This window comes from Anabrus simplex, chromosome 11 (genome assembly GCF_040414725.1).
Source record: "Anabrus simplex isolate iqAnaSimp1 chromosome 11, ASM4041472v1, whole genome shotgun sequence".
NCBI lineage: Eukaryota > Metazoa > Arthropoda > Insecta > Orthoptera > Tettigoniidae > Anabrus > Anabrus simplex.
The window spans coordinates 95,979,207-96,004,334 of record NC_090275.1 but is presented as its reverse complement, the minus strand read 5'-3'; the positions used below and the strand labels follow the sequence as shown (position 1 = coordinate 96,004,334).

Below are 25,128 nucleotides of genomic sequence, written 5' to 3'. Positions count from 1 at the left end.
CCACTTACCAAGTAACTTTTGATCCGCAAATTTCTGCAGCCATAAAATATGTTGTAACCAAGGTTGAGATTTACAAAACACAACTTTATTATTTGCTTCAAATGCAAAATACACTATTTACACAAATAAAACTGAAATTTAACTTGAAGCAAAATGAATTAGGAATCTTGAGAAAGAGTCTATCTTTTGTACACTATATACAAGTTTGCAGTATTTACATCCACTTCTATCTTGAAAAGATAGTCCTTGATATATGAAAAGTCGATAGTCGAAAACTATCAGAAGTACTGACATAAATGTTTTGGAAAGTCCTTCCTTGCTGAGTTCATAAAAGCAAGTTCAATGTAGGAAGAATTCTTACTTAGCGAAACTAAGGGAGCTTGCATTAATTAAGGAAATATGACGGTATGTAATAGTATGACTGGATATGGGCAGCGGAATAAGAGGAGCGGTGACCAGAGGTGAGACCTCGTACTGCCAGAAATTCAGTCCACCTGGCCGAAGCACATTTTCAAGAGGAGTAGCCTCCGTGCTCGACGTAGGGTGTATTCTGGAGCTGGACACCGGGGCAAGTGGGCATCTGGACAGGCTGGGAGTTCCTCTTTATAGTACACACACGATGGTTCAGGCACGCGCACTGAGGGCTGCGCGTCGAGGCTAGAAGAATGACACTTGGCGCGCGTGTAGCTGGCTGGCGGAGCGAGAAGGGAGCGCCGGACATACAACACCCTCCCCTCCTAAATACGGCGTGAAATGGCGGCGGCGCTGGCGGCGGCTGCGATGCTGGGCCGGAGCTGCTGATGTCTCTGTTGGATTGTCCGGAGCTGGGACCGGGCGGAGTGGCGCTGTCTCGTCCTGAAAGGAACCCATTGTTATTAAATGGTCTAAAGCTCGTTCAGCAATAGATTTATCTGGCTGAGCAATAGAATCAATAACTGGACATGGGCGGTAGCGCAGACGTATCTGGTCTTGATGGCGGCAGATACGTTTCTCCGTAGTCTGTATTTCGTAGAGACGATGACCCAAAGATCTGCAGATGTCTCCAGGTATCCAGAGTGGGTTTGACCTGAATGTCCGGGTGTAGACCTTGTCGTTGACTGAGAACTTCGTTGGTGAGGTCTGAGACTGGGCCGGAAGAGGCTGCAACAGAGAAAGTAAAGTTCTGTGAGGTCGTCCATGGAGCTTCTGTGCAGGAGTGACATTATCAGCGCCGGGCAGAGTTCTGTAGTTGCTTAAGAGTTGGAGCAATGCTTGGTCTTTAGTTAAGCCTGAAGAGACAGCTTTTTTCATACTTCTCTTAAATGTTTGGACAAAGCGTTCAGCTTCACCATTAGATTGAGGGTGAAAAGGCGGTGCTAGTATATGACGAATGCCATTATATGTACAAAATTTCTTAAAAGCAGTAGCTGTAAATTGAGGTCCGTTGTCCGAAATGAGTACTTGAGGTAAGCCTTCTGTAGTAAATATTTTCTGTAGAGCACGAATGGTAGCTTCGGTCGTAGTAGTCGAATGCATATCCACTACATATGGAAAGTGCGATAGTGAGTCGATGACTATTAACCACATGGAATTGAGGAAAGAACCTGCAAAATCGATGTGAACTCGTTCCCATGGAGTAGTAGCAGGAGGCCATGAAGCGAGATCAGAAGACGGGGCGTTCTGATTCAGTTGACATTGTTCACAATGACGGATGAGCTTTTCGATGGCGGCGTCAATACCGGGCCAGTAGCAGTGTTGACGTGCTAGTTGCTTCGTTCGGGATATACCCCAATGGCTTTGGTGTAATAATTCGAGAACTTGTTTCTGTAGGCTAAGTGGGATAACCACTCGGAAGATGGTGCCTGCTTCTAGGAGTACGACTCCAGCACGAGTCGTGAGACGATGCTGCATACGATGATAAGGTGCAAGGTGGGCAGGAAGATTGCTCTGAAGAGGCCAACCGTTGCGGATGTAAGTAAGCACAGTAGCAAGTGTACTGTCCTTATCCGTAGCTTTAGCTATGCAGGTAGCATCAATAGGAAAACCGGAGACAGTATCTTCAAGTTCTATGTCCAACTGAAGACATTCAGATTCTTGAGAATCGAAGGCAGTATCAGGACCAACTGGTAAGCGTGAGAGGGCATCAGCATTACAATGCTGGGATGTGGCTCGATAGACAATCTGATAGGAATAATCAGAAAGGAACATGGACCATCTTTGAAGCTTTCTGAGGGAATTCTCAGGGATCTTATTACCAGGATGGAATAAGTGTACGAGAGGCTTATGATCAGTAATGATCAGGAAATGGTTGCCATAGAGATATTCATTGAAACGGCGAATACCAAAGATGATGGCTAAAGCTTCTTTCTCTATCTGTGAGTATCGACGTTGATGGTCATTAAGTGTTTTCGAAGCGAAAGCGATGGGGCGTTCCCGTCCATGACGATCCTTCTGGGAGAGAACGGCACCGACACCGTAGTCTGAAGCGTCAGTAGCTAGCGTGATGAGCTTGTCGGGCTGAAAATGAGTGAATTAAGGCGTTGTTGATGGTTTTCCATGCCTGTTGGCAGTGCGGAGTCCATTGAAATTTAACACCTTTTTTACGTAGAGCGTTTAATGGAGCTGCCACTGTAGCGAAGCGGGGAATGAACTTATTATAGTAGTTCGCTTTGCCTATGAAGGACTGGAGCTGCTTGAGGTTCTGAGGTGCTGGCATGTTGACGATAGCTGAGACATTCTGTGCACTAGGGCGAATTCCAGTCTTATCAAGGATATGTCCTAGGTAGTGAACTTGAGGCTGAAAGAATGTAATTTAGCGAGATTCGCTCGTAGGCCATTGTCTTTCAATTTCTGGAGAAGGAGGCGTAGATTGTGTAGATGTTCCTGATGATCTTTTCCCGTAACAATAATATCATCCAGGTAGTTAGCACAACCGGGAATGGAGGCAGTGAGTTGAGCTAAATAGCGCTGAAAAATAGCCGCTGAGGATGAAACACCGAATGGGAGCCGCTGGAGCTGGAGCAGTCCGAGAGGAGTGTTGAGTGTTAGAAATTTCTTAGAGTCTTCGTCTAAAAGTAGCTGGAGATATGCTTCTTTAAGATCAACTCGAGAGAAGAATTGTCCACCAGCGAGACGATGGAATAAGTCTTCTGGACGTGGAATAGGAAAGATATCTGTGTCGAGTTGTGCGTTGACTGTAGATCGAAAATCGCCACAAAGTCGAACATTACCATCAGGTTTCTTGATTACCACTAGTGGAGTAGCCCATTGACTAGAAGTAACTGGTACCACAATTCCAGTTTGTATCCATCTTTCTAATTCTTTCGTGACCGGGTCTTGAAGTGCTAGGGGTACTGGACGTGCTTTGAGGAAGCGAGGCTTAGCTCCGGATTTCAGCTGTATGTGAGCTGTATAGTCTTTTGCTGTTCCGAGCTGAGAGTCGAAGACTTCAGGAAACTGCTTTAGGAGATCGGTAACGTCAGAAGTAGGATGCAATGTAGATACAACGTTAATGTTGTCATGTATCTGGAAACCAAATAAGTTAAATAGATCCATGCCCATAATGTTGGATGCAGTGTAGTTGTTAACTACGAGAAGAGGAATGGCCTTCTGAATTCCTTTATAACTAGCCTGAAGCTGGATTTGACCTTTAATGTCAATTTTCCTTTTGTTAAACGTCACAAGCTGGATGTCAGCTGGCGAGCATGAAGGGGAACCTAAGTCATGGTAGGTAGCCAGATTAATAATAGAGACAGGTGATCCAGTGTCTAATTGAAAATCGACAGATCGAGTAGAGAATGAGAGAGGAACGATGATCTTGTGAGAATTCCTTGTGGGAAGAATAAGATTGATCTGATCAACTTCCATGTCTTGGCGGGGCTGTATATGCTTCGGGCGTGCTGCAGGAGTCTTAGCAGGGCGGAGCGAACTCCGACATACAGTCTTAATGTGTCCAAGTTTATTACATCGTTCACAAGTGGCTTTGAAAAAACGACAGTCACGACGTTCATGATGCTTGAAACAGCATCGGCAGGAAGGCAGAAGTTTCGAGGTGCTTTTAGAATTGGGCTTCCTTGTAGCATTACGAGAGGGAACCTGGCGAGAATGCTTGGTAGAGAGCGCCTTATCTGGACGGTTCACTGTAGCAGAGGACTTGCGGGCCTGAGTCGAGACTTGAGCAACTTCGCGTGGAGAAGCTATGGCTGCGGCAGTCTTGGTAGTAAGCTCATAAACCGTAGCAATACGCTGGACGTCTTCTAAAGAAGGGTTACTCTGCTTGACAGCGTCAAAACGTATCTTGTCCTCAGGAGTATGTAAAATTACCATGTCCCGAATGAGAGAATCAGTGTAGGGTGAACCACAACCGTCCTTGGAGCATATGAACTGGCAGGGTTTAGCGAGACCACGCAATTCAGTTATCCATTCAGTATGTGTCTGATGGGGTTGCTTTCTGCTCTGAAAAAATTTATAGCGAGCAGCCACTATGTGAGGAGCTTTGGCATAATGTTCAGTGAGACGGGCCAGGAGCTGTGCGAATGGTACCTCAGAAAGGTTTTCTTCTGGACCTAGTTTACGTAGTAATTCACACGTAGCATTGCCAACTGAACTAAGAAATAGTGCTCGGCAGCGTTGATCATCTGTGACAGAATGGCAGATGAAATGCTGTTGTAAGCGTGCTAAATAAACTGACCATTCTTCCTTAGCTGGATCAAAAGCAGAGAACGGAGGAATAGCTGATGGCTGTGTAGAGACAGAAATAGCTTGAATAGCCTGAATTAATGCTGCCTGTTGTTGTTGCATAAACTGTTGTTGTTGCTGCTGTAAGGCTTGGAATACCGTAGCGAGTTGCTCAGCTGTAGCCATGGCGAGATGCGTGCAATAAAGAGCAAGGAGAGCTGTGGAATGTCTGTTGAGTGGGCGACACACTGAGCACTGATTGACTTCGTCGCCAATGTCGAAGTGTATGAGGGCACTGAGTTTGCTGGACCTCGTTGTGAAGGAGTGGATGAATTGCAAGTTATTATCCTGTCGTCACAGAGTTGGTGACTGGGGCCGATGAATTGGAGTGTTTGTTGCGTTTTGGTTTTTTTTTTACCTCGTCGCCATAGCGTTGTGTTGTAACCAAGGTTGAGATTTACAAAACACAACTTTATTATTCGCTTCAAATGCAAAATACACTATTTACACAAATAAAACTGAAATTTAACTTGAAGCAAAATGAATTAGGAATCTTGAGAAAGAGTCTATCTTTTGTACACTATATACAAGTTTGCAGTATTTACATCCACTTCTATCTTGAAAAGATAGTCCTTGATATATGAAAAGTCGATAGTCGAAAACTATCAGAAGTACTGACATAAATGTTTTGGAAAGTCCTTCCTTGCTGAGTTCATAAAAGCAAGTTCAATGTAGGAAGAATTCTTACTTAGCGAAACTAAGGGAGCTTGCATTAATTAAGGAAATATGACGGTATGTAATAGTATGACTGGATATGGGCAGCGGAATAAGAGGAGCGGTGACCAGAGGTGAGACCTCGTACTGCCAGAAATTCAGTCCACCTGGCTGAAGCACATTTTCAAGAGGAGTAGCCTCCGTGCTCGACGTAGGGTGTATTTTGGAGCTGGACACCGGGGCAAGTGGGCATCTGGACAGGCTGGGAGTTCCTCTTTATAGTACACACACGATGGTTCAGGCACGCGCACTGAGGGCTGCGCGTCGAGACTAGAAGAATGACACTTGGCGCGCGTGTAGCTGGCTGGCGGAGCGAGAAGGGAGCGCCGGACATACAACAAAATAGTCGCTATTTTTCTAGAATGATGCCACCATTGGGCATCCACACATGGTAGATTGTCTGACTGAGCTTTTTTTGAACTCTTTTTCAGTCATTTTGAAACTATTTGCAAATTATGCATGTTACCTATTTTATTGGGTTATGTATGTCATTTATGAACATGTGACTGAAATAGTCTACTTTCCTTCATTTTGCGAGGGTTAAGACTTAACGCGATACATCCATGTTGCAAAGGCCTGCAGTTAGTTCATTGATGAAGCCTTTAATGTCCATTTTTTGACACTGTAAAACATCACTGGCAACACCCAACCCTTTTGATTCAGTGGTCACGATTGTACACAAGATGTTTTAAATATCAGATTTCTACATCTGAATCCCATTCTTGTGTGAGTGCATCGTAGATTCTTGAAATGTGACACTCTTTGAATGGTGTTTGCGTCTAATGTTTAACCCGCTTGGTGCCACAGTCACTGTGAGCAATCCTCACCAAACGAACAAAATTTGCCAGCATCGCTCTGAGAGATGCTTTGTTTCTTTATTCCTTGATGAAAGGCTTGTAGACCAAAAATTGCACCTAATATTGACACGACCATTAAAGAGAGTTCAAGCTACCATGTTCTGACAACATTCATTTGTTTTCTGTTTATTGATAATCTCGAGCGATATTTAAAGTTCCTTGCCTTGTTTACGAACGACTTGTAAAAACTTGGCATAGAAGTGTAAGAGAGGAGGAAATTAAAGAACTAATGAGTCCAGGAACTATTGTGGAGCCTATGCAGGATTATCCTGGTCAGCATTCCTTTCTTCTCAGTCACTCATACTATCATCATCACTATCATTTGCATGGTTATATACGGTCACATTCCATGCAGGTAATTCATTGTCTGAGGCGACTGTCTATGAAGTCCGAGAAGTCACCACTTGACTCACCAGTCATTAGCTATAAGGCTGTTTATTTTCATCATTTAATTGTGTTTACTCAGGTGATTGCCATTGTTGGTGTATTTTTTCAGTATGCTAGATTTTAGAATTTTAAATTTTTGACACCCCTGCAGATAATTTTAGAACCAAAAAAAAATGTGTTTCTTTGTTTTTACTCCATTTATAAGCATGAGGTAATAGGAATTATAAAATTTTCCAACTTTTATTTTTCTGAATAAATTATTTTAATAATTAATAACGTGATAAATAAATTTCTTAGTGATCTGGAAGTTATCCTGAATTTAGATGACTATCTTTTGCACTCCCTGGTTAAGTTTTGCTTTTATATCTTTGAAAACAGAGGAGTTTCATTCTTTTTTTCCTAAAGCCTACATTTTCCATTAAAACAGCCTGGCACTTTTAGACTGCACCTTTACATTTTCGCCTGGCACTAAAAGGGTTAATAGCTCCATGAGGCTTATATCTTACACTGTGCAGCAATCCATTGACACTTGAACTCTGAATAACTAGTGCAGGAAGGTATGGTTGGTCTCTGCTTGCTCGCTTATTTGTGCCCAGCTTTATGCTTTCTGATACCAGTCTGTGTTCTCTTCCAGTGGTATGAAATTTGCATCATCTAGGGAGTCATTCATTTTCATGTCCTCCATGACTTCCTTTTCTTTTGCCAATACTTTTGATTCTTCAAAGGATTGGAACTTTCCTGTTTCTCCTCTGATTGGTGTTAAGAGGAGTTGGTTGCTTAATTGTACTCCATGTTGCAGCATTAACCACCACCACACATTTAGAAAAGCCAGTGATAATAATTTAACTTCTTCTATTGCATTTTCCTGTGGGTGAGAGCCATATAATAACATCCATGGTATCCCCTTCCTGTCATAATAGGCAGCTAAAAGGAGGACTCCAGCGGCTCTTACCTGGGGAGTATTAAAAGACCACAGGACCCTTAGCCGACTGCTTGCATTGCTTTCTGTTCCTTGTGTCAGGCTCCTCACTTTTATCTATCCTATCCAAACTTCCTGGCTCAGCTCTTGTTCATTTCTGACCCTGTCGGTATTACGCTTCTAGGCCTAGGGATTCTATCATTTTCACACCCTTTGTGGCCTTTGTCTTTCTTTTACTGATACCTTCAATCTTCAAAGTGTCGGATCTCTTCCTTTTCCCTCTGATTAGTGTTAATAGAGGATGGCAGCACAGTTGTACTTCCTCTTAAATCACCACCACCACCACCTCTTAAATTCTTGACAAGAGCTAGGAATCATACCCAGGCTGACTGCTAATCTGTCATAGAAGCAGACTTTGTTCACTGAAAACCTTGTGACAATGTTAATCTTAAGACTAAACATATTATTTCATTAAGTTCGTTGATTTTTGTTTCTAGTGAACACCCACATGCATGCAGATCATATAACAGGCACTGGATTGCTCAAGAAGTTAATACCAGGCTGTCAGAGCCTCATCTCCAAGGCAAGTGGAGCACAGGCTGACAAGTACGTCGAAGCCGGGGACGAGGTACTGTTTGGTCGCCACCGCTTGGAGGTTCGGGCCACCCCAGGACATACCAATGGTAAGCTGCTATTTTTGTCATGACATGATGAAGAAAATTGTCTTAAATTTATCATGTTATTGTTGAAATGGAAGACTCTTTTCAGGCATAGAAGTACCAGTGTTGTATTCTTTAGTAGTCGTCGAGATGTTAAAGATAGCGCCTTGCAATCTTCCTCTATCCATCCACCATAGTTGCTCTCTAGTGTGTTTCAATCCTGGTTTCTTCTTATTATGCTGCTCTTGATAGAGTGGACCACCTTAGTCTGAGCATGACGAATATAAGACCAAGTGCGAGGACTCAACCATTATAGCATGGTAGTTTGTGGTCCTGCCACTGCAAACACTGCGAGCTATTATATTCAACATGTACTCCTTTAGTTCTGGCAAGCTGGGTATAGAAAAGTGCGGGAGACATTACTCTGTGAGATATTTAGGTGAATACGTTGAATTTTCTTTGCTTTCAGTTCCTAAACTCAGTTGAATCTGTGTTGTGTACTTCAAGCATGTATCTTATGAGGCTTGATTAAGTTCAGCATGCCATACTGTTTTTTGTCTGGCTGTAAGTCAGGCTATGGTAGAGTATTTGATGACCACGAACCTACTACGCTGGCGTAGCAGGGGGGAGAGGTGATACTCCCACGGGGCGTGTCCCAGATGGCGGATAGGGGGGTCCTAACCGGCTTGCCAGCGGACTTGTGGGAAATAAAATACCTCTCGGTGATCACACACACAATCACCTGTAGGTGGGAGACTCAGACGAAGAATACACCCACGGTATCCTCTACCTGTCGTAAGAGACGACTAAAAGGGGCGACCAAGGGATGATTGTATTAGAACCTTGAAACTACTTGTGATTAGTACCACCATGCGGGGAACACCATGGGTCGCTTTTACTTGCGCGTAGTACCACTATGTTAGGTACCAAATAGGTTTGTGATTAATAGCAACAAAGTGCATTGCTGGCATCTACAGTTCCTGTGATTAGTACCACTTTAGGAGCGACACCATGGTTCTGGCTCGCCTGTGATTAGTACCCACTGTATGAGGAACACCAGGGGATAGTGCAGGTCCCTGTGGTTAGTACATGTATGTGATGAACGCCATAGGTTTGCGTTGCCTGTAAATGGCGCCGCAATGTGCAAAACACCATAGGTGTGTATTCCATATGCGAATTTCATTACCTGTGGGTGGTACCATACTGTGTAGAATGCCGCAAGTCTGCGCTACTTTTGGTTAGTACCGCAACATGACAAATACCATGGTTCTACTTTCCTAGCGATAAGTACCATTATGAGTGGCCGATGACTTGGATTTTGGACCCCTTTGGACTAAAAGCATCATAGATTCAGTATTATGCTATAGATGCAATCCCTTGGTTAGTAATAATGTTGTTTCACATCAGTTTCTGTGAATGCGAGACATTGCGGGTCGGATCCACGGATTGTTTTAAATTCACATCCATCCATTCATTTTTCATCTTCACGTTTTGAATTCTGATCACTGGAGGATTCTGGACTTTTAATTTGTCGTTCCATTTAATATCATTTCGTACCATTAGGGGCCGATGACCTAGATATTAGGCCCCTTTAAACAACAATCATCATCATCAGTATTTGATGATATGCGATTTTTTCACCACCGAAGGATAGAAATCAGTTTGAAAAATGGGCCAGAGCTATTCCATGGAAGGATACAGAGTTTACGCATAATAGCAGAATTTGTCATGATCATTTCTCTGATGATTTGTTAGTAAAATCAGATAATTTTATAGTGAATAGTGAAAAAGTGGATATCTCTCATGTCAGATGGAAGTTACGTTCAGGAGCAGTGCCTCACATTTTCCCTAACTTGCCCAAGTACCTTTCAACTGAGATTAAGTCCCTTGAAACTCCCAAGAGGAAGAAAAACCTAGACACTATCAGGAAAAGAAGAAAGAAGATATTGAAGACAGGAGTACAGCAGCGAATGGGGAATTAAAAGAACAGTCTAATGTTGATCAAAATTTGGGTCATTCTAGTGTACTTTCTGATGCTGAAAACACAAATCATCGCTCAAAAGGCGCCTAAAAATGCTAATCAAAATGTATATGTACACTCCAGTAACTTATGATGAAGGCCAAGACCCTGTACCCAGAATTCAGTAGAGCTTAAAAACTATCCTAAAAAATTCAACTTTTTTACTCAAAGAACTAGAACAACAAACAATAATTAATATGAACCCAAAACTTCCTACAGCAAAGGCATTGCCCAAGATACATAAGTGTTTGCTAGTTGCTTTACGTCGCACAGATACAGATAGGTCTTATGGCGACGATAGGACAGGAAAGGCCCAGGAATGGGAAGGAAGCAGCTGTGGCCTTAATTAAATTAAGGTACAGCCCCAGCATTTGTCTGGTGTGAAAATGGGAAACCACGGAAAACCATCTTCTGGGCTGCCGACTGTGGGATTCGAACCCACTATCTCCCGTATGTGAGCTCACAGCTGCACGCTCCTAACCGCAAGGCCAACTCGAGATACATACAAACAACATACCCAATCAGCCAATTATAACCAGCATGAATGAACAGTCCTACGTATAAAACGTCAAAATGTATACATAACTTTCTCAAAAGACACTCTTAAGTTTAATAATGAATATTCAATGAAAAATGTGCTCATTCAGTATTACAAACATGTATTCGAACATCCCTATCAATGAAACTGTCGACATTATTAAACTAAACCTTTCCAAACACAGTAACTTAAGAAGTTCGAGATAGATGAATTTATTAACTTATTAAAATCCATTTTAAATAATAATTATTTTACCTTCAAGAACAAAATTTATCATCAAATGAGTTTAGGTATGGGTGACCCCATCTCAGGTGATATTTACGTGAATAACTTGGAATATAATAAAATAAAAACAAATATAGAAGGATAACTTGGAATATAATAAAATAAAAACGAATATAGAAGGACTATGCCTTTGGCTTAGATATGTGGATCATACATTTCTGATAATAGATAATCAGAAAAACAATAGCGAGAAAATTCTAGAATTTTTTAAACAATCTTGACCGTAGTATAAGGTTTACAAAGGAGGATGAAAACAGTTCATTAAATTTCCTAGATATCAATGTAACATGTACAGACACTAAATTCAGCTTTCAAATATATAGAAAACCATCACATTCCCTAACAGTAAAAAATTAATCGCTTCACCCAAATATCACATAAACAGGCAGCCTTTCTTTTTAGCCTAGTTTATAGGGCCTTGAAAATCCCCCCTTCACCCAGTAATCTAACGAAGGAACTCAATTTCATAAAAGAACTAACCTTAGTTAATGGGTGTAAAATAGAGATGTTAAACCGAATCATACATAAAGTAAAGCTCAAATTGGCAACAAATCTCACCCCGGAAAAAAACAAAAAACCTATATACGCAACTTTCACTTATACTAATCCTGCCATCTACCAAATCGCAGATCCCCTGAAAAACATGTCAGTATAGCTTTCAAGAATCATAACACTAACCACAACATATTTTTTAAACAAAACATTGTAAATTCAAACAATAACCGCTATCTGGGATCCAGGATCTCTAGACTTTCATGTACACAGTGTAATTATTTGTATGTTGGCCAAACTGGCTGCAGTTTCCTCACTAGATACCTAGAACGCTTTAATGCCTTAAAACATACCAAATACTCTGCAATGAGCTCTCACATGAGAGCAACTGGCCATCAGTTTACGTCAATAGAGAGAGACTTAAAAATCCTCAAAAGGTTTGAAAAGGGTAAACTAATGACAGAGTTTGAAAAATATATATATCCATCTCGATTAACATTTTAATAAGGACAAAAATTTAAATGATGCGATTGAAACAAAGAGTCCTTTACTTGAACAATTACTGAACTTACTACATACAAACGTTCTAATCAGGAAAAAGTTATTTCTTCAAAATATTTAACCCGAAAATTATTATTACTCCCGTTACAAAATTAGATACATCCCCCACCTCAACAACACCTATAGACTCCCCTCTATGCGCTACATCAGCTACCAGCGCCTCGCCTACTTTCCCTTTCCCTACTCGTCCTCCATCACAGCTTCCCCACACTTTCAACACAAGGAGTAGAGACGCGGCAGCAAACGGTCACCGTGCTGCGGTAAACACCGCTAAGCATCTCGGCAATAGTTGAAGGGGCAAGTGATTACCGTTTTAACATGATTATTTAAAAACAAATGAACACATAACATTTTCACGTAACTTTCTCTTGTTACAGATATACTAATGCACATGGACATAGTAGAAGCAATCCTACCAGCGCTTATGATTTATGTAGCAGAATGTCCCTTTCGACTGTAGCCCCTAACAGCTTCTAATTCTACAATGTCATCTAGTCAATTTAAGTTTGTTACCTCTACTACAGTGGTAACACCAAACAAGGCACAAACACAGTTAAAAAGGGGAAGGTAAGAGCACAATATCAGAAATCACCACACACTCGGAAAAACATTAGCTGGCATTACACGGATCTCCAACGAAAACATGTACGTAAATATCAGTAGGGCCAACTAGTGAACAACAAACCGGGAAGATGAAAAGGGCTGGGAACCTACCAAAGGCATGGACATGGCTTAGATAGCGGATTTCGAAAATAAATCGCCGTGATCCTTGGATTTGAAAATATTATTTACAAAATAATTTTACAAATACATTCCAAATACAATTCCAAGTTACGAGCTATAAGTTCAGTGATATACATAGCTTATTACGTAGCAGTGTAAATTCAAGTTTCAAATCAACTATACATTTAGTTACCAATGCAGTTGTACAATGCAATTGACAGTGATGTGGAAAGGGTTATCCAAAGTCTAGCGTACATAAGGTGATACAGAACTACCGGAGGCAAACCCCAAGGGAAATAATATTAAACTACAATTTACATATTTTAGTGAAACAAGAAATGGAATGCCTCGGAAACGAACAGGTAAGCCCAGCTGAAAAACTAAGGCGTCATAAGTAACTAATTTGGTGAATCTAGGCGAGGTTAGGGCAGACTCCTCTATGAAAAGCAAATCGGAACATTACGGAAATTTTAGCAGGAACGGAATTCTCGAGTGCTTACCCGAGGAGAGTGCCATCCCGGAAACTGGGGGACGTCAACCAGATAGGCTGCTCGCAGACAGATAGACCAAGACCGACAGAATTCAGGATACCAAATTGATTCGAACACTGCCTCGCTCACTATATACAGGAATTTCCGGCCTTGGAGCAGCCAATCAGCGTACACGAGTTCCCTATCGCCACCTAGACTCACCAATCACAACCTTACTTTCGATCGCGAACTTTGACTAACATTCTAGAATACGCCTTATCACGAATGTCGTATTTCCAGAACAGTCAGAAATATTTTCTAGAATACATTACCCACAAAACAACACACCCTGTTCCATAATTCATGTAACTTTCTGGATCCTTCCAGGAAATATAGAACAGAATTCTACTATTTACAAATGCACATGTCACCAAACTTACACAGTACAGGTTAGGTCATTACGTTATATTATGCTTTACAAATAACAGTACGGGTTAGGTCATAATAAATAAAACCTCATATTGTACTTCACGAATCAAGTCTTAAAAAAAACCACTTTCCACTTGCACTACATAGTTCACTTGTGACAAAGTTTATTCTTGGGAAAGCAACCAACAAGACGTATTCGACCGTCAGTATTAATTAATGACTAACGTTTTAAAGCCACATAAGGATTAACGTACAATGCCAATTAAATTAACACGTTTATGAAAACAAAAATTTCAGAAGTTTTAAGTTTGAGACGATATTGTAATTTTAATCAAGACTATAGACTAATATGTTACAGTACACACAGTTTCACTTACCATTAGAATGAAAGATGAAATGCATGAATCTTTTTAGCCTAGAATCTCATTGTGTCGTGTTACCATTGAGTTTTAGACATCATTGTTAATGAATCAAGTCTTTTACCCTAACTTTGGCACTGTTATTTTAATCAATACTAAACTGTCAATTTATACATTGTATATCATAACTGCATTTTAGCAAAATATTTTTATCTAATTAGTGTTAAGACTATAATTAAGTACGGTTAATTATAAGTACATCAAAATTACAACTTAACCTTGAGACATTGGAATGGCTGAGGATGCTTGGTAGACGAGTGAAACATGTCCCAACTATTGTATTGTGTCAAGCATAAAATCCTGACAATAAAAACATTTTATGTATTGAATAGATGGAAAACAAATAAATATTTGTATTATTTTTTAACAAATTTCATTACGGGTCTAAATGTGAGAGTATTTACATGTAAGAAGTATGGTCTGATGAGATAGTCCCCCAAGATCCCACATCAGACATTTACTCCCCACTGCACTTGCAATGGGCCCTGTCTTACCCAATGGGGATTCTCCACGCTCCAATAGTGCAAATTGTGGCTATTCACGATGCCATTGTTGTGAAATCGTGTTTCATCTGAAAACAGTACTCTTGACAAAAAGGCTGCATTATTGGTCACCCTGCGTAATCCCATTGACAAAATGTTACTCTAGCATCGAAATCACGTCCATGGAGCTGCTGGTGTAACTGCAGATGGTACAGGTGAAATTTATTTTTATGCATTGTACACATGACTGATGAACGGCTGATGTTTGTCTGTTGTGCAAGTGTCAGAGTACTAATATGAGGGTCATTATGGACAGCATCCAAAACAGCCTCTTCATTTGGACCAGACGATATAGGTCTAGGAGAATTTCTAACGGAAGTTACTTTTCAAGCATCCCATTTGACCACAATTTTTGTTCAATTTTTCAGAACGTATTGGTAGTCAGTAGTCTTCTCTCAGAAAAACGCTCATGATAGAGTCGTTGCGACTGGACTGTGTTCTGCCTTGTTTCCCCATACATGAGCAACATATCAACGTACTGGACTGTGCTCGAAATCTGCAGTTGCTTAAGTGTTGCTAGTATCCAGTATTCGGGAGATAGTGGGTTCGAACCCCACTGTCGGCAGCCCTGAAGATTGTTTTCCATGGTTTCCCATTTTCACACCAGGCAAATGCTGGAGCTGTACCTTAATTAAGGCCATGGACGCTTCCTTCGAACTCCTAGCCCTTTCCTGTCCCATCGTCGCCATAAGACCTATCTGTGTTGGTGCGACGTAAGCAACTTGTAAAAAAAAAAATCAAAGTGCTCGTCACTGGAATACATCGCGATTGGATGAATACGTGTTGTGATGTGACGTGACAAGTGTGCATAAACATTGTATGTCTGTTAAAATGGAGTCGGGGTGATGAACTAGATGTTAGGCCCCTTTAGACAACAGGCATCATCATCAAAATGGAGTCATATTTATTTATTTATTTTTTTTAATGTGCATAAGGCAGGAATCAAACCACTGCATTGCCTGTATTCAGACACCTTGTGTCACCAGTCCTTAAGCGGCTCAGCCACGAATACAACATATAAGACGCTCGCCAAAGGATTATTACTCGAGTATGGCCGTTCGACATCAAAGGCTAATATCCGTGTCAAAATCTTCAATAACGCTTTACAGTGTTCATTTAACTTTTTACCATTATGGAGCACTTGGCATACATATTAATTTGACCGTACTTTCTCCATAAATTAGCAACAACTCAACGTGCTCTTCATAGAAATACATCATGAGGAAATGAAGAAGTGCTGTGATGTGACTTCGTAGGTGTGGATTATTATTTGTGTGCGTTGAACTCGGGAGGTTGTGGATTCGAATCCCATGCTGGCCGTCCTGAAAATGGTTTTGCTCGGTTTTCCATTTTCACCACCAGGCAAATGCCAGGACGGTATTTTACTAAAAGACAAAGCAAGGCTGATTTCCTTCCCAGTCCTTCCCCCACCCATCCTTAAGGGAAAGACTCCAAATCAGAGCCCATTTCTTAAAACCAATAGGAAAAATGTATTGATTATTATTGTATTCCCGCTAAATTGGGGCACTTCTCTCGTTCAAAAAATTTGCGTTTTACTGGGTTCGAACCACTACGCTGCCAATTCACACCTTGTGTTCCAGCCCTTAACCGATTCGGCCATGCAGACAACATACGTCATAGGTGCTAGAGGTTTAGTACTTATGTATAGCTGTTCCACCTTGGAAGTTAATATCCATGTCAAACTCTTCAATGATGTTTTACAGTGTTCATTTAACTTCTTTACATTACAGAACATGTGGCATAACCTATTAATTTGATTGTATTACAGTACCTGTTTTATTTCAAAGCGCAATAAATCACATATTTGCAGAATGGTCTTTGGTATTTGGCACGGAATTGTGCATAGTAGTTTTTCCTTTGCTAGGTCCATGGATGATGATTTTACAGTGATGACACACAGGTAGTGGAGAGCCTTATCGACCATGAGGAGAAATTTCAAGTTATTTGGTGTTCATAAAACTAAATTACAGCATAAGGATCTTTGGGTTATACATGTTATTTGGGTTGCCTATCTCCAAAACGTAAGGGGCTGATGAACCACCCAGTAAATGTGTGTATGATTTTAATGATGAGAGCCAAATGTGATGTGGCTCGGATGACATTAGAAGTAATTAAGAAGAAGCTTTTTGAGTAATACTGTTATAATTTTTAAGAAAGTAGACATGGACATTCACGTAGGAAAAAATTAAAAAAGTAAGCTGTTGTATGGAAATCATCCTCAAAAAGGTAAATTTTGAATAAACTGATTGCCATTTTGTACAGATTTTAATGTGATTTTCTTTGTATCTTTTCTGACTTTTATAAAAAAATGGGATATAACAACAATCCGTTATAGCAACAATTTTTCACCGTTATGAATGCTCACTTTAGTGGACTACTATACACACTCAGCATGTTCATTTGGCCTTCAACTTCCTTTCTATTTTCTCCCCCACAACAAACACTGCCCTCAGTTCCCTGTCTCTGTATTTTTCCTTTGACTCCTTGATAATTTTATTTATTACTATTGTAAACAACAATGCTGTTAACATATTTCCCTGTCTTAACCCAGTTCATTTATAACTCTTTAGAATTTAGAATTCTTTGGTACCAGTCAAACATACTAAGTCCCACTGTTGGCAGCCCTGAAGATGGTTTTCCGTGGTTTCCCATTTTCACACCAGGCAAATGCTCGGGCTGTACCTTAATTAAGGCCACGGCCGCTTCCTTCCAATTCCCGGGCCTTTCCTATCCCATCGTCGCCATAAGACCTGCCTGTGTCGGTGCGACGTAAAAAAAAAAAAAAGAAACATACGAAGTATTTAGCATGCCTCATGCCCGTCATGTCCCAATATAGACATGAGAGTCTAATCAGTGATGGGGCACTGATCATGCACCCTCAACTGGAGTTTGCTCCTGGTAGGGTGACTAGTTCCTTTCAGCTCCTTCTGTAGCCTGCAGCCAAATGGTTACCATGCTCAGCGTTGTTTAACTCCGAAGATCTTGTAGATATGCCTATGCCAATGGTCACTGAATATTTAGTGCTTAGGGAATTTTTAGAACATTGTTAAATAATACAAACAAACAAAAACAAAAAAATACAGTAAAGAAATGTCAGTTCAGTAAATCAATTGCCATCAGTCACCATTGATCTGCATTTAGGGCTGTCACCCAGGTAGCAGATTCCCTATCAGTTGTTTACCTAGTCTTTTCTTAAATGATTTCAAAGTACTTGGAAATTTATTAAACATCTCCCATGATAAATTATTTCTGTTCCTAAAATTTAGTTTTTGCCCCAATTTGTCTTCTTCAGTTCCAATGTTACCTTAATTTTTTTAAATCCTTCCTACTTTTAAAAAGTGCGCTTAAGTTTATTTGTCTACTAATTAGTGATGGGACATTCGATTCATTTTACTGAATGGTTACCATGCTCAGCGTTGTTTAACTCCGAAGATCTTGTAGACATGCCTATGCCAATGGTCACTGAATATTTAGTGCTTAGGGAATTTTTAGAACATTGTTAAATAATACAGACAAACAAAAACAAAAAAGACAGTAAAGATATCGATTCATTAGATTCCGTTCACGTTACTGAATCGATACAGTGATCCGATTCACGGCACATTAGAGTCACCGCTCCTACTGCATCTGTGCAGTATGTAATGGTAAGACAGCAGCAACAGCATTCATTGTTCGCTGCTGCCATCTGGTCTTCATACTATGAACTCCTTTCTTAGAAAAAAAATGCTAGTCACTCTAATACATCGAAGGTTTCCGGCGACGCAGGATGGGAAAGGTCCTGGATTAGGAAGGTAGCAGCCATGGCCTTAATTAAGGTACAGTCCCAGGATTTCCTTGTGTGAAAATGGGGACACTACGGAAAACCGTCTTTACGGCTGCCGACGGTGGGATTCGAACCCATCATCCCCCGAATGCAAGCGCATAGCTACATGATACTAACCGCACGTCCAACTCGCTAAGTCATTTTTGAAAATATGTACTGAATTTTTCTATCAGCAGAGGATTTTTTTAAATCGTCATATTTTGTATAGGCTACCCGAGATGTACAGTAGCCCACTGGTTTTCTGATTCAACATACTGTTGGTTAAGTTACTGCGTCAGTCGGCTCACTTACTGTCCACATATTATTGAAGTCTTGTGCAACGATGTAACATACGAACTGAGACAATACTGAGCCGTTCTTCCCAATATAAAACAGGTACTGTACTTTTGAGTGGTCATGAGCATGATTCATAGTCATAGGTCATAGGGCAGGCTAGAGTCGAGTTTAATTAATTGTCAAATGTCAACTAAGTTATAATACTGTACTAAGATTCATTAAACTAATAAATAGTATAACCTAATAGCCTATCTACTTACTAGCTACTTTAGAATTATGATTTGACTACCTTTTTAACACTGAAAATAAATCCATCTATTATTTTTTTCTATTGGCTTTACGTCGCACCGACACAGATGGGTCTTATGGCGACGATGGGACAGGAATCGGCTAGGACCGGGAAGGAAGCGGCCGTGGCCTTAATTAAGGTACAGCCCCAGCATTTTCCTGGTGTGAAAATGGGAAACCACGGAAAACCACCTTCAGGGCTGCCGACAGTGGGGCTCGAACCCATGATCTCTCGAATACTGGATACTGGCCGCACTTAAGCGACTGCAGCTATCGAGCTCTGTCATCTATTATTTAAACCTCCCTGTAAGAAGAGGACAGTGAATGCAAGTGGGTATTATTTTCAAATGAGCTGAGCTCGGAAGTCCATTTAGCGTACGATTCTTTCAGTGTTCCACGACTCTGTATGTATTGCTTCAGAGGAAGCCCGGCTCTTCGCCAGTGTCCACTGTCCAGTGTGCCGATAAGGAGCCGTGTGTATCTTGTGTCTCACTGAGCCGTGCTCGTTCACGATTCTTCAGGTGTACCATGGCTCACTGTATGACTCGCTGCAGCGGAAGTTCGGCTCCGCATCAACGTCCAGTGAGTGCGCCACTCAGCACTGTCCGCTGGGAGTAAGCTGAATCTTGTGCCGTGAGCTCGCCGTTCCTGTGAATCGATTCACTCGGACACTTGAATGAATCAATACACTGCTTCGAATCATGCATTCAGTAGCCAACACTACTACTACTGTCATTCCACTCTCCAGTGACAGTTTGAAACATTTCACTTAGTGGGCTGTTCATCCCCTTACTACAAGGTTTTATTGGCCCAAAGTTTGCAACACTTTTGTAACACTGCTCATTAGTTAGAAATTACCCAGATAATTGCTGTTCTAAAAGGCCTACTATATTTGTCATTAACCTGATTTGGAGAGAAATTGTGTTTGCACTTTGTATAAATATGGAAGAAAAGGCATAAGAACTTAAAGTCCCTTCTACAGAGTCCATTTTACCTACAGATTGTAACTTCAGTTGAAAGTCTTGCAAAAATAAGCTCTCGGAGTGAAAAATTCTGAGATACACTAAATGTTGCCTCATAATATTCTGAAAGGCTTAGCAAATTCTCCTTATAACTCAAATGTAGGGACCACTTTCTCATTGGCAGGAATATAAGATTGAAGTATTAAATTACATTAGCTTCTTGAGGGTTAAGTTTTAGGTTTATGAGAGTAATTGAAAGGGATGAACAGGTGACAAATGAAATGATTATATAGAAGACTAGTTGCAGTTCCTGTCATTGAAGGGACAATAATTTAGCGTGTGTAGGATTCACATTTTTGGTGGCCGTCAAGTTGCTCTCATACAATATGAGCAAGCCCGCTGGAAGCAAGCCCACAAGGACTCAAGGGATCATCCACTCTTTCAACTGCAACTGTAATCACAGTAGATACAGCGTGGCATTCTCCAACTCTCACTTCTTTGAGCCATGAACAACCATTATAAGGTCTAAGGATGACCCATCTTAATCTAACTACACAGTACTGCAATAACACTCCGCTCCGCAAGTGGGTTCTGATTTATGAAATACAATATAATCCTACATATTCATTCAAGATAACATACCTATATTTTATGTGTAAATAACTGATGCACAGCAAGTAATTTAAACAACCCTATTTTTCTACGAAAAAGTATTTTAAAACAATAACGGTGATATTAAAGTACGTAAAATATTGAATATTGAATTTTCACGACCACATTGTAATCGAAACAGACTTTCAACGACCTAATACGTAAAATATTTTTTAAGACAGTAGTAGTGATATTAGACAACAGTGAACTGTGCTATTTTAGAACTTAGGATTATAACTGTGTAAGAGATACATCAAGTTTTATGCTGCAATGGCCTATAAAGGCCGAAACTAGTACTGTAATGTGACTTCAAATATAAATGCATATTTTTTGTGTGTGCAGTATATAGTATTGATTAGGTTGCAAACATCCCATCCTTGTATTTGTGAGTCGTCCAGTTGTTTCCCAGATTCTGAGGCACATCGGTGGACATGTGGCTGTCAGCGACTGTTGTGATGTACATAGGCTACTCGCTTCCTGGCTTTCTTTAGCCCTTCACAGTTTATCTTTTTTATTCCATTATTGCTGCTCTTCGTCTGATCTCTTTCTTCTGGTCTAAAAACTTAGTATCAAGTTTATATTTAAGTATACTACAACAGATGTACAATAGATAAAACATGGCATTCTCCAATTCTCACCTCTTTGAGCCATAAACAACCATCATAAGGTTTAAGGATGACCCATCTTAATTAATCTACATTACCGTAGTGTTAGTTATCGGCTCTTGGGCTTTTACTTTCACACGGCTAGCACTAATATTTCCCTTATTTTTCACTGTGTAATTAGAAGATATAAAACAAAAAAGTTTGTAAATAATATTCTAAATAAATTTTCCTGTAAAACCAATCATATAACAGATACACCAAGTTTTATGTTTAAGGTCTCATCTGAATCCTCCCTCTGGCTGAACTTTTTTTGAACAAATTATAGCCGAGTCCCTACTTGCCCTTATCATAAACTTAAATACCAAGATTTACGAAAATCCACCACTTCATTCTCCTGTGGTGCTATGACAGACAGACAGACAAAAATTGAATTGAACTCTTGTTTTGTTTTTTGTTGCAAGTTGCTTTACGTCGCACCGACACAGATAGGTCTTATGGCGACTATGGGACAGGAAAGGGCTAATACTGGATACTGGCCGCACTTAAGCGAATGCAGCTATCAAGCTCAGTGAATTGAACTCTAGTCCTGCCTGGTGTAAAAACTAAGTATCAGCCCCTGTGGTTGGGGACGGTAAAATAACACCCACGGTATCCCCTGCCTGTCGTAATGAGGTGATTAAAAGGGGCCCCAGGGGCTCTTAACTTGGGTGCGTGGATTGCCAGCCACGGTGCCCTCAGCTGAGTCCTGGCATTACTTCCACTTAACTTGTGCCAGGCTCCTCACTTTCACCTATCCTATCTGACCTCCCTTGGGAACTCTTGTTCTTTTCCAACCCTGACGGTATTAGATCATTTGAGGTCTAGGGAGTCTTTCATTTTCACGTCCTTCGTGGCACTTGTCTTTCTTTGGCCGATACCTTCATTTTTCGAAGTGTCGGATCCCTTCCATTTTTTCTCTCTGATTAGTGTTATATAGTGGATGGTTGCATAGTTGTACTTCCTCATAAAACAATCACCACCACCACATCAGGTCAGTATTCAAAAAATACCATGAAAGATGATATATACTGTATATGAATGTGAAGTGGATATAATTATCCCATGGCACAGGATGTCAAGCAAGAGTAGCTTATTTGATTTTGATTTGAACATTTACATTTTTTTTTTTTTTTTTTTTTTTTTTTTTTTTAGAATCTGCTTTACGTTGCACCGACAAAGATAGATCTTATGTGATGATGGGAGAGGGAAGTGCTAGGAGTGGGAAAGAAGTGGCCTTGGCCTTGTTCGCTGCTATTGTTACACTGTTGACATCAAACGTGAGTGCGTCAGAAGTTACCAATGTCTCGTACCATACTTCGCTGGTGTGCATCACGAGGCACGTGTGACTCATCCTACGGAAGAAGTTCTGCGGACTGCCGGTGGATGGCGAAAATATATATTACTTCGAAATAATTAAATTGACAGATGCAATTCATGCCAAGTTCTCACATTCCTCAGCAGGACTGTCCACCAGCACTTGGTTTAGTGGCAATAATTATTAGAGTCCACGAGTTACCCGTACCTCGCGTAGCACAGAACAGAGCGTTAACATCCCTCTCTGCATGTTGGTAAAGGTTGATTTTTATGAGGCTGGGCTGCGTGGCTCAGACGGTTGAGGCGCTGGCCTTCTGACCTCAACTTGGCAGGTTCGATCCTGGCTCAGTCCGGTGGTATTTGAAGGTGCTCAAATACGACAGCCACTTGTCGGTAGATTTACTGGCACGTAAAAGAACTCCTGCGGGACTAAATTCCGGCACCTTGGCGTCTTCGAAGACCGTAAAAGTAGTTTGTGGGACGTAAAGCAAATAACATTAACATTATTGATTTATACGAGTACAAATGCATTTTTAGATAAACAATAAATGGACATATTTATTTGCTTTATAATAAAGGCACTGCATATAAAATTAGAAATAATATTTTTTTTTTAAAATACTGTTCTTTATTTGAACCCAATTTTCTGTTTCTTTTCACTGATCTCGATGTTCTCTATTTTAACACAATTGCCTATTTTTTTTCACTGATCTCGATGTTCTCTATCTAAACCCAATTGTCTATTTCTTTTCACTGATCTCAAAATTCCCTAAACTATTTACGCTCATGTTCTCACTAATTTTGTTATTATACAACAGCAATTTTTATTTTGAACACAGTAAGTTAAATTTCAGCTATTAGGAACCTTATTAAAACGTCCAGTGTACATGAATGGTTTGTTTGGGCATTCCTTACAGTATGTTGTCATCTGCTTTGTTTTCGTGTCTGCATCTTTCGATGTGCCACATTCTCGCTGACTTTTGTAGCAAACCACGCATCGTCTTCGAACTTTTCTGGCTGGCCCTTCCATCTATGAAAGAGTGTGCGCACGTCTCCTCCCAGGACCGATGACAGGTTCTGTCCGTCGTCCAACCAGCCTTTTTGCGACCTTCTCTTGAAATTGCAGTAGTGGCCTTTTTTTTTTTCCCCGCAGACATCATGGTGTGAAGTATTCTAGCATTAACCAAGGCCGCTCCAATGATAACTTCTACGACTACTTTCCAGTACCATTTTAAACCTTTCCGTAGACATGAATAATAGGAAGACATCTGATCGCTGAAATCGACCCCCTTCTTAGCTCCATTGTAACCAAGAACAGAGGGAGCCTTCCTGACAGGTTCGCTGTCTCTGTTTTTCCGAGAACAGGTCGCTTATCAACCCACTTGGTAACTCAAGTATCATGCTGACATGTTATCCACCACCTGTCCCTTCTTCGTTTTCTGTTTCATTATCATCCATGTATAATGTCCATGTCTAATGCTACGAAGGGTCCCACACTCAAATATTTCGTTCCTCAGAAGTTCCTCTGCCAGAGGTGACGGTACACTGGTGTTGAAATTATCGGCATAGAGGATGCGTAGTTCATTTAGGAATTCATGTAGAAGCTCCATTACAACAGAATGAGCATGGCCTACTCTGCTTTCACTCTCACTGGATTTTTTCTGCATAGATCTTCGTTCTAACAGTGTAGCCTTCTTTCGTACACAGTTTGGTTAGGAATGTATATTCTGAAAACTAAACGGCCTCTCCAAGGAACCACAGTTTCATCTATAACCATTTCTTTGCCCATTGTCAAGGCATTCTCAAAATTTTGGTTTAATTTTTCAAGGAGGGTTGGATTTGTTAAAGATGATTACCTGGTTGTTGGTTAGCTTCATTGTCTGCAAAGTGCCAGAATCTCAAGAGAAGAAGGAAACGATCCCGTGGCATTACCCGTCTAATAAGTCGCATATAATATATGTCATTCTTAGACCAGTATGAGGCCCATACATACGATAATTCCTAGAAACTGCTTCATTTCATCAACATTAGTTTCCTTCCATTTCAAACTTCTGGACTTGCTGTTCTCATTATGACTTTGTTTAAATTGTTTGGCATACCTGTTGGTTTCCTGAACCATCGTTTCTAATAGGCTGTCATCCACGAACTGAGAGTATATATCAATGGGCTGTCCCTGTTCTAACTGCAACTGAACCTTTACTTGCCCAGGAAAAACAGTGAAGCCTAAATCATTCCTGGTTTATATCACCCTAACTGCAGTCTGATTTAACTGATTGTGTTTCAACTTGTTCACTGTCACTTTCACTGTGGCTATCATGTACCTTTGTGTCGGTTCCAGAGGACACTGGTGAAGATTATGAACTTGACAATGAAAAATTGGGATCCTCAATATCACTACATTGGATATCTTCATCTCCT

General features: G+C 40.6%; 1 protein-coding gene across 1 annotated transcript in view; it reads left to right on the top strand.

Moving 5' to 3' along the window:
* The window catches only part of LOC136883062 (persulfide dioxygenase ETHE1, mitochondrial), a 98,111-nt gene that overhangs the window by 32,273 nt on the left and 40,710 nt on the right, over nucleotides 1-25,128 (top strand). The window contains exon 3 of the mRNA XM_067155210.2: nucleotides 8,091-8,276. Within this exon, the coding sequence (XP_067011311.2) occupies nucleotides 8,091-8,276 (186 nt within the window). The remainder of the gene's footprint in view (nucleotides 1-8,090; nucleotides 8,277-25,128) is intronic.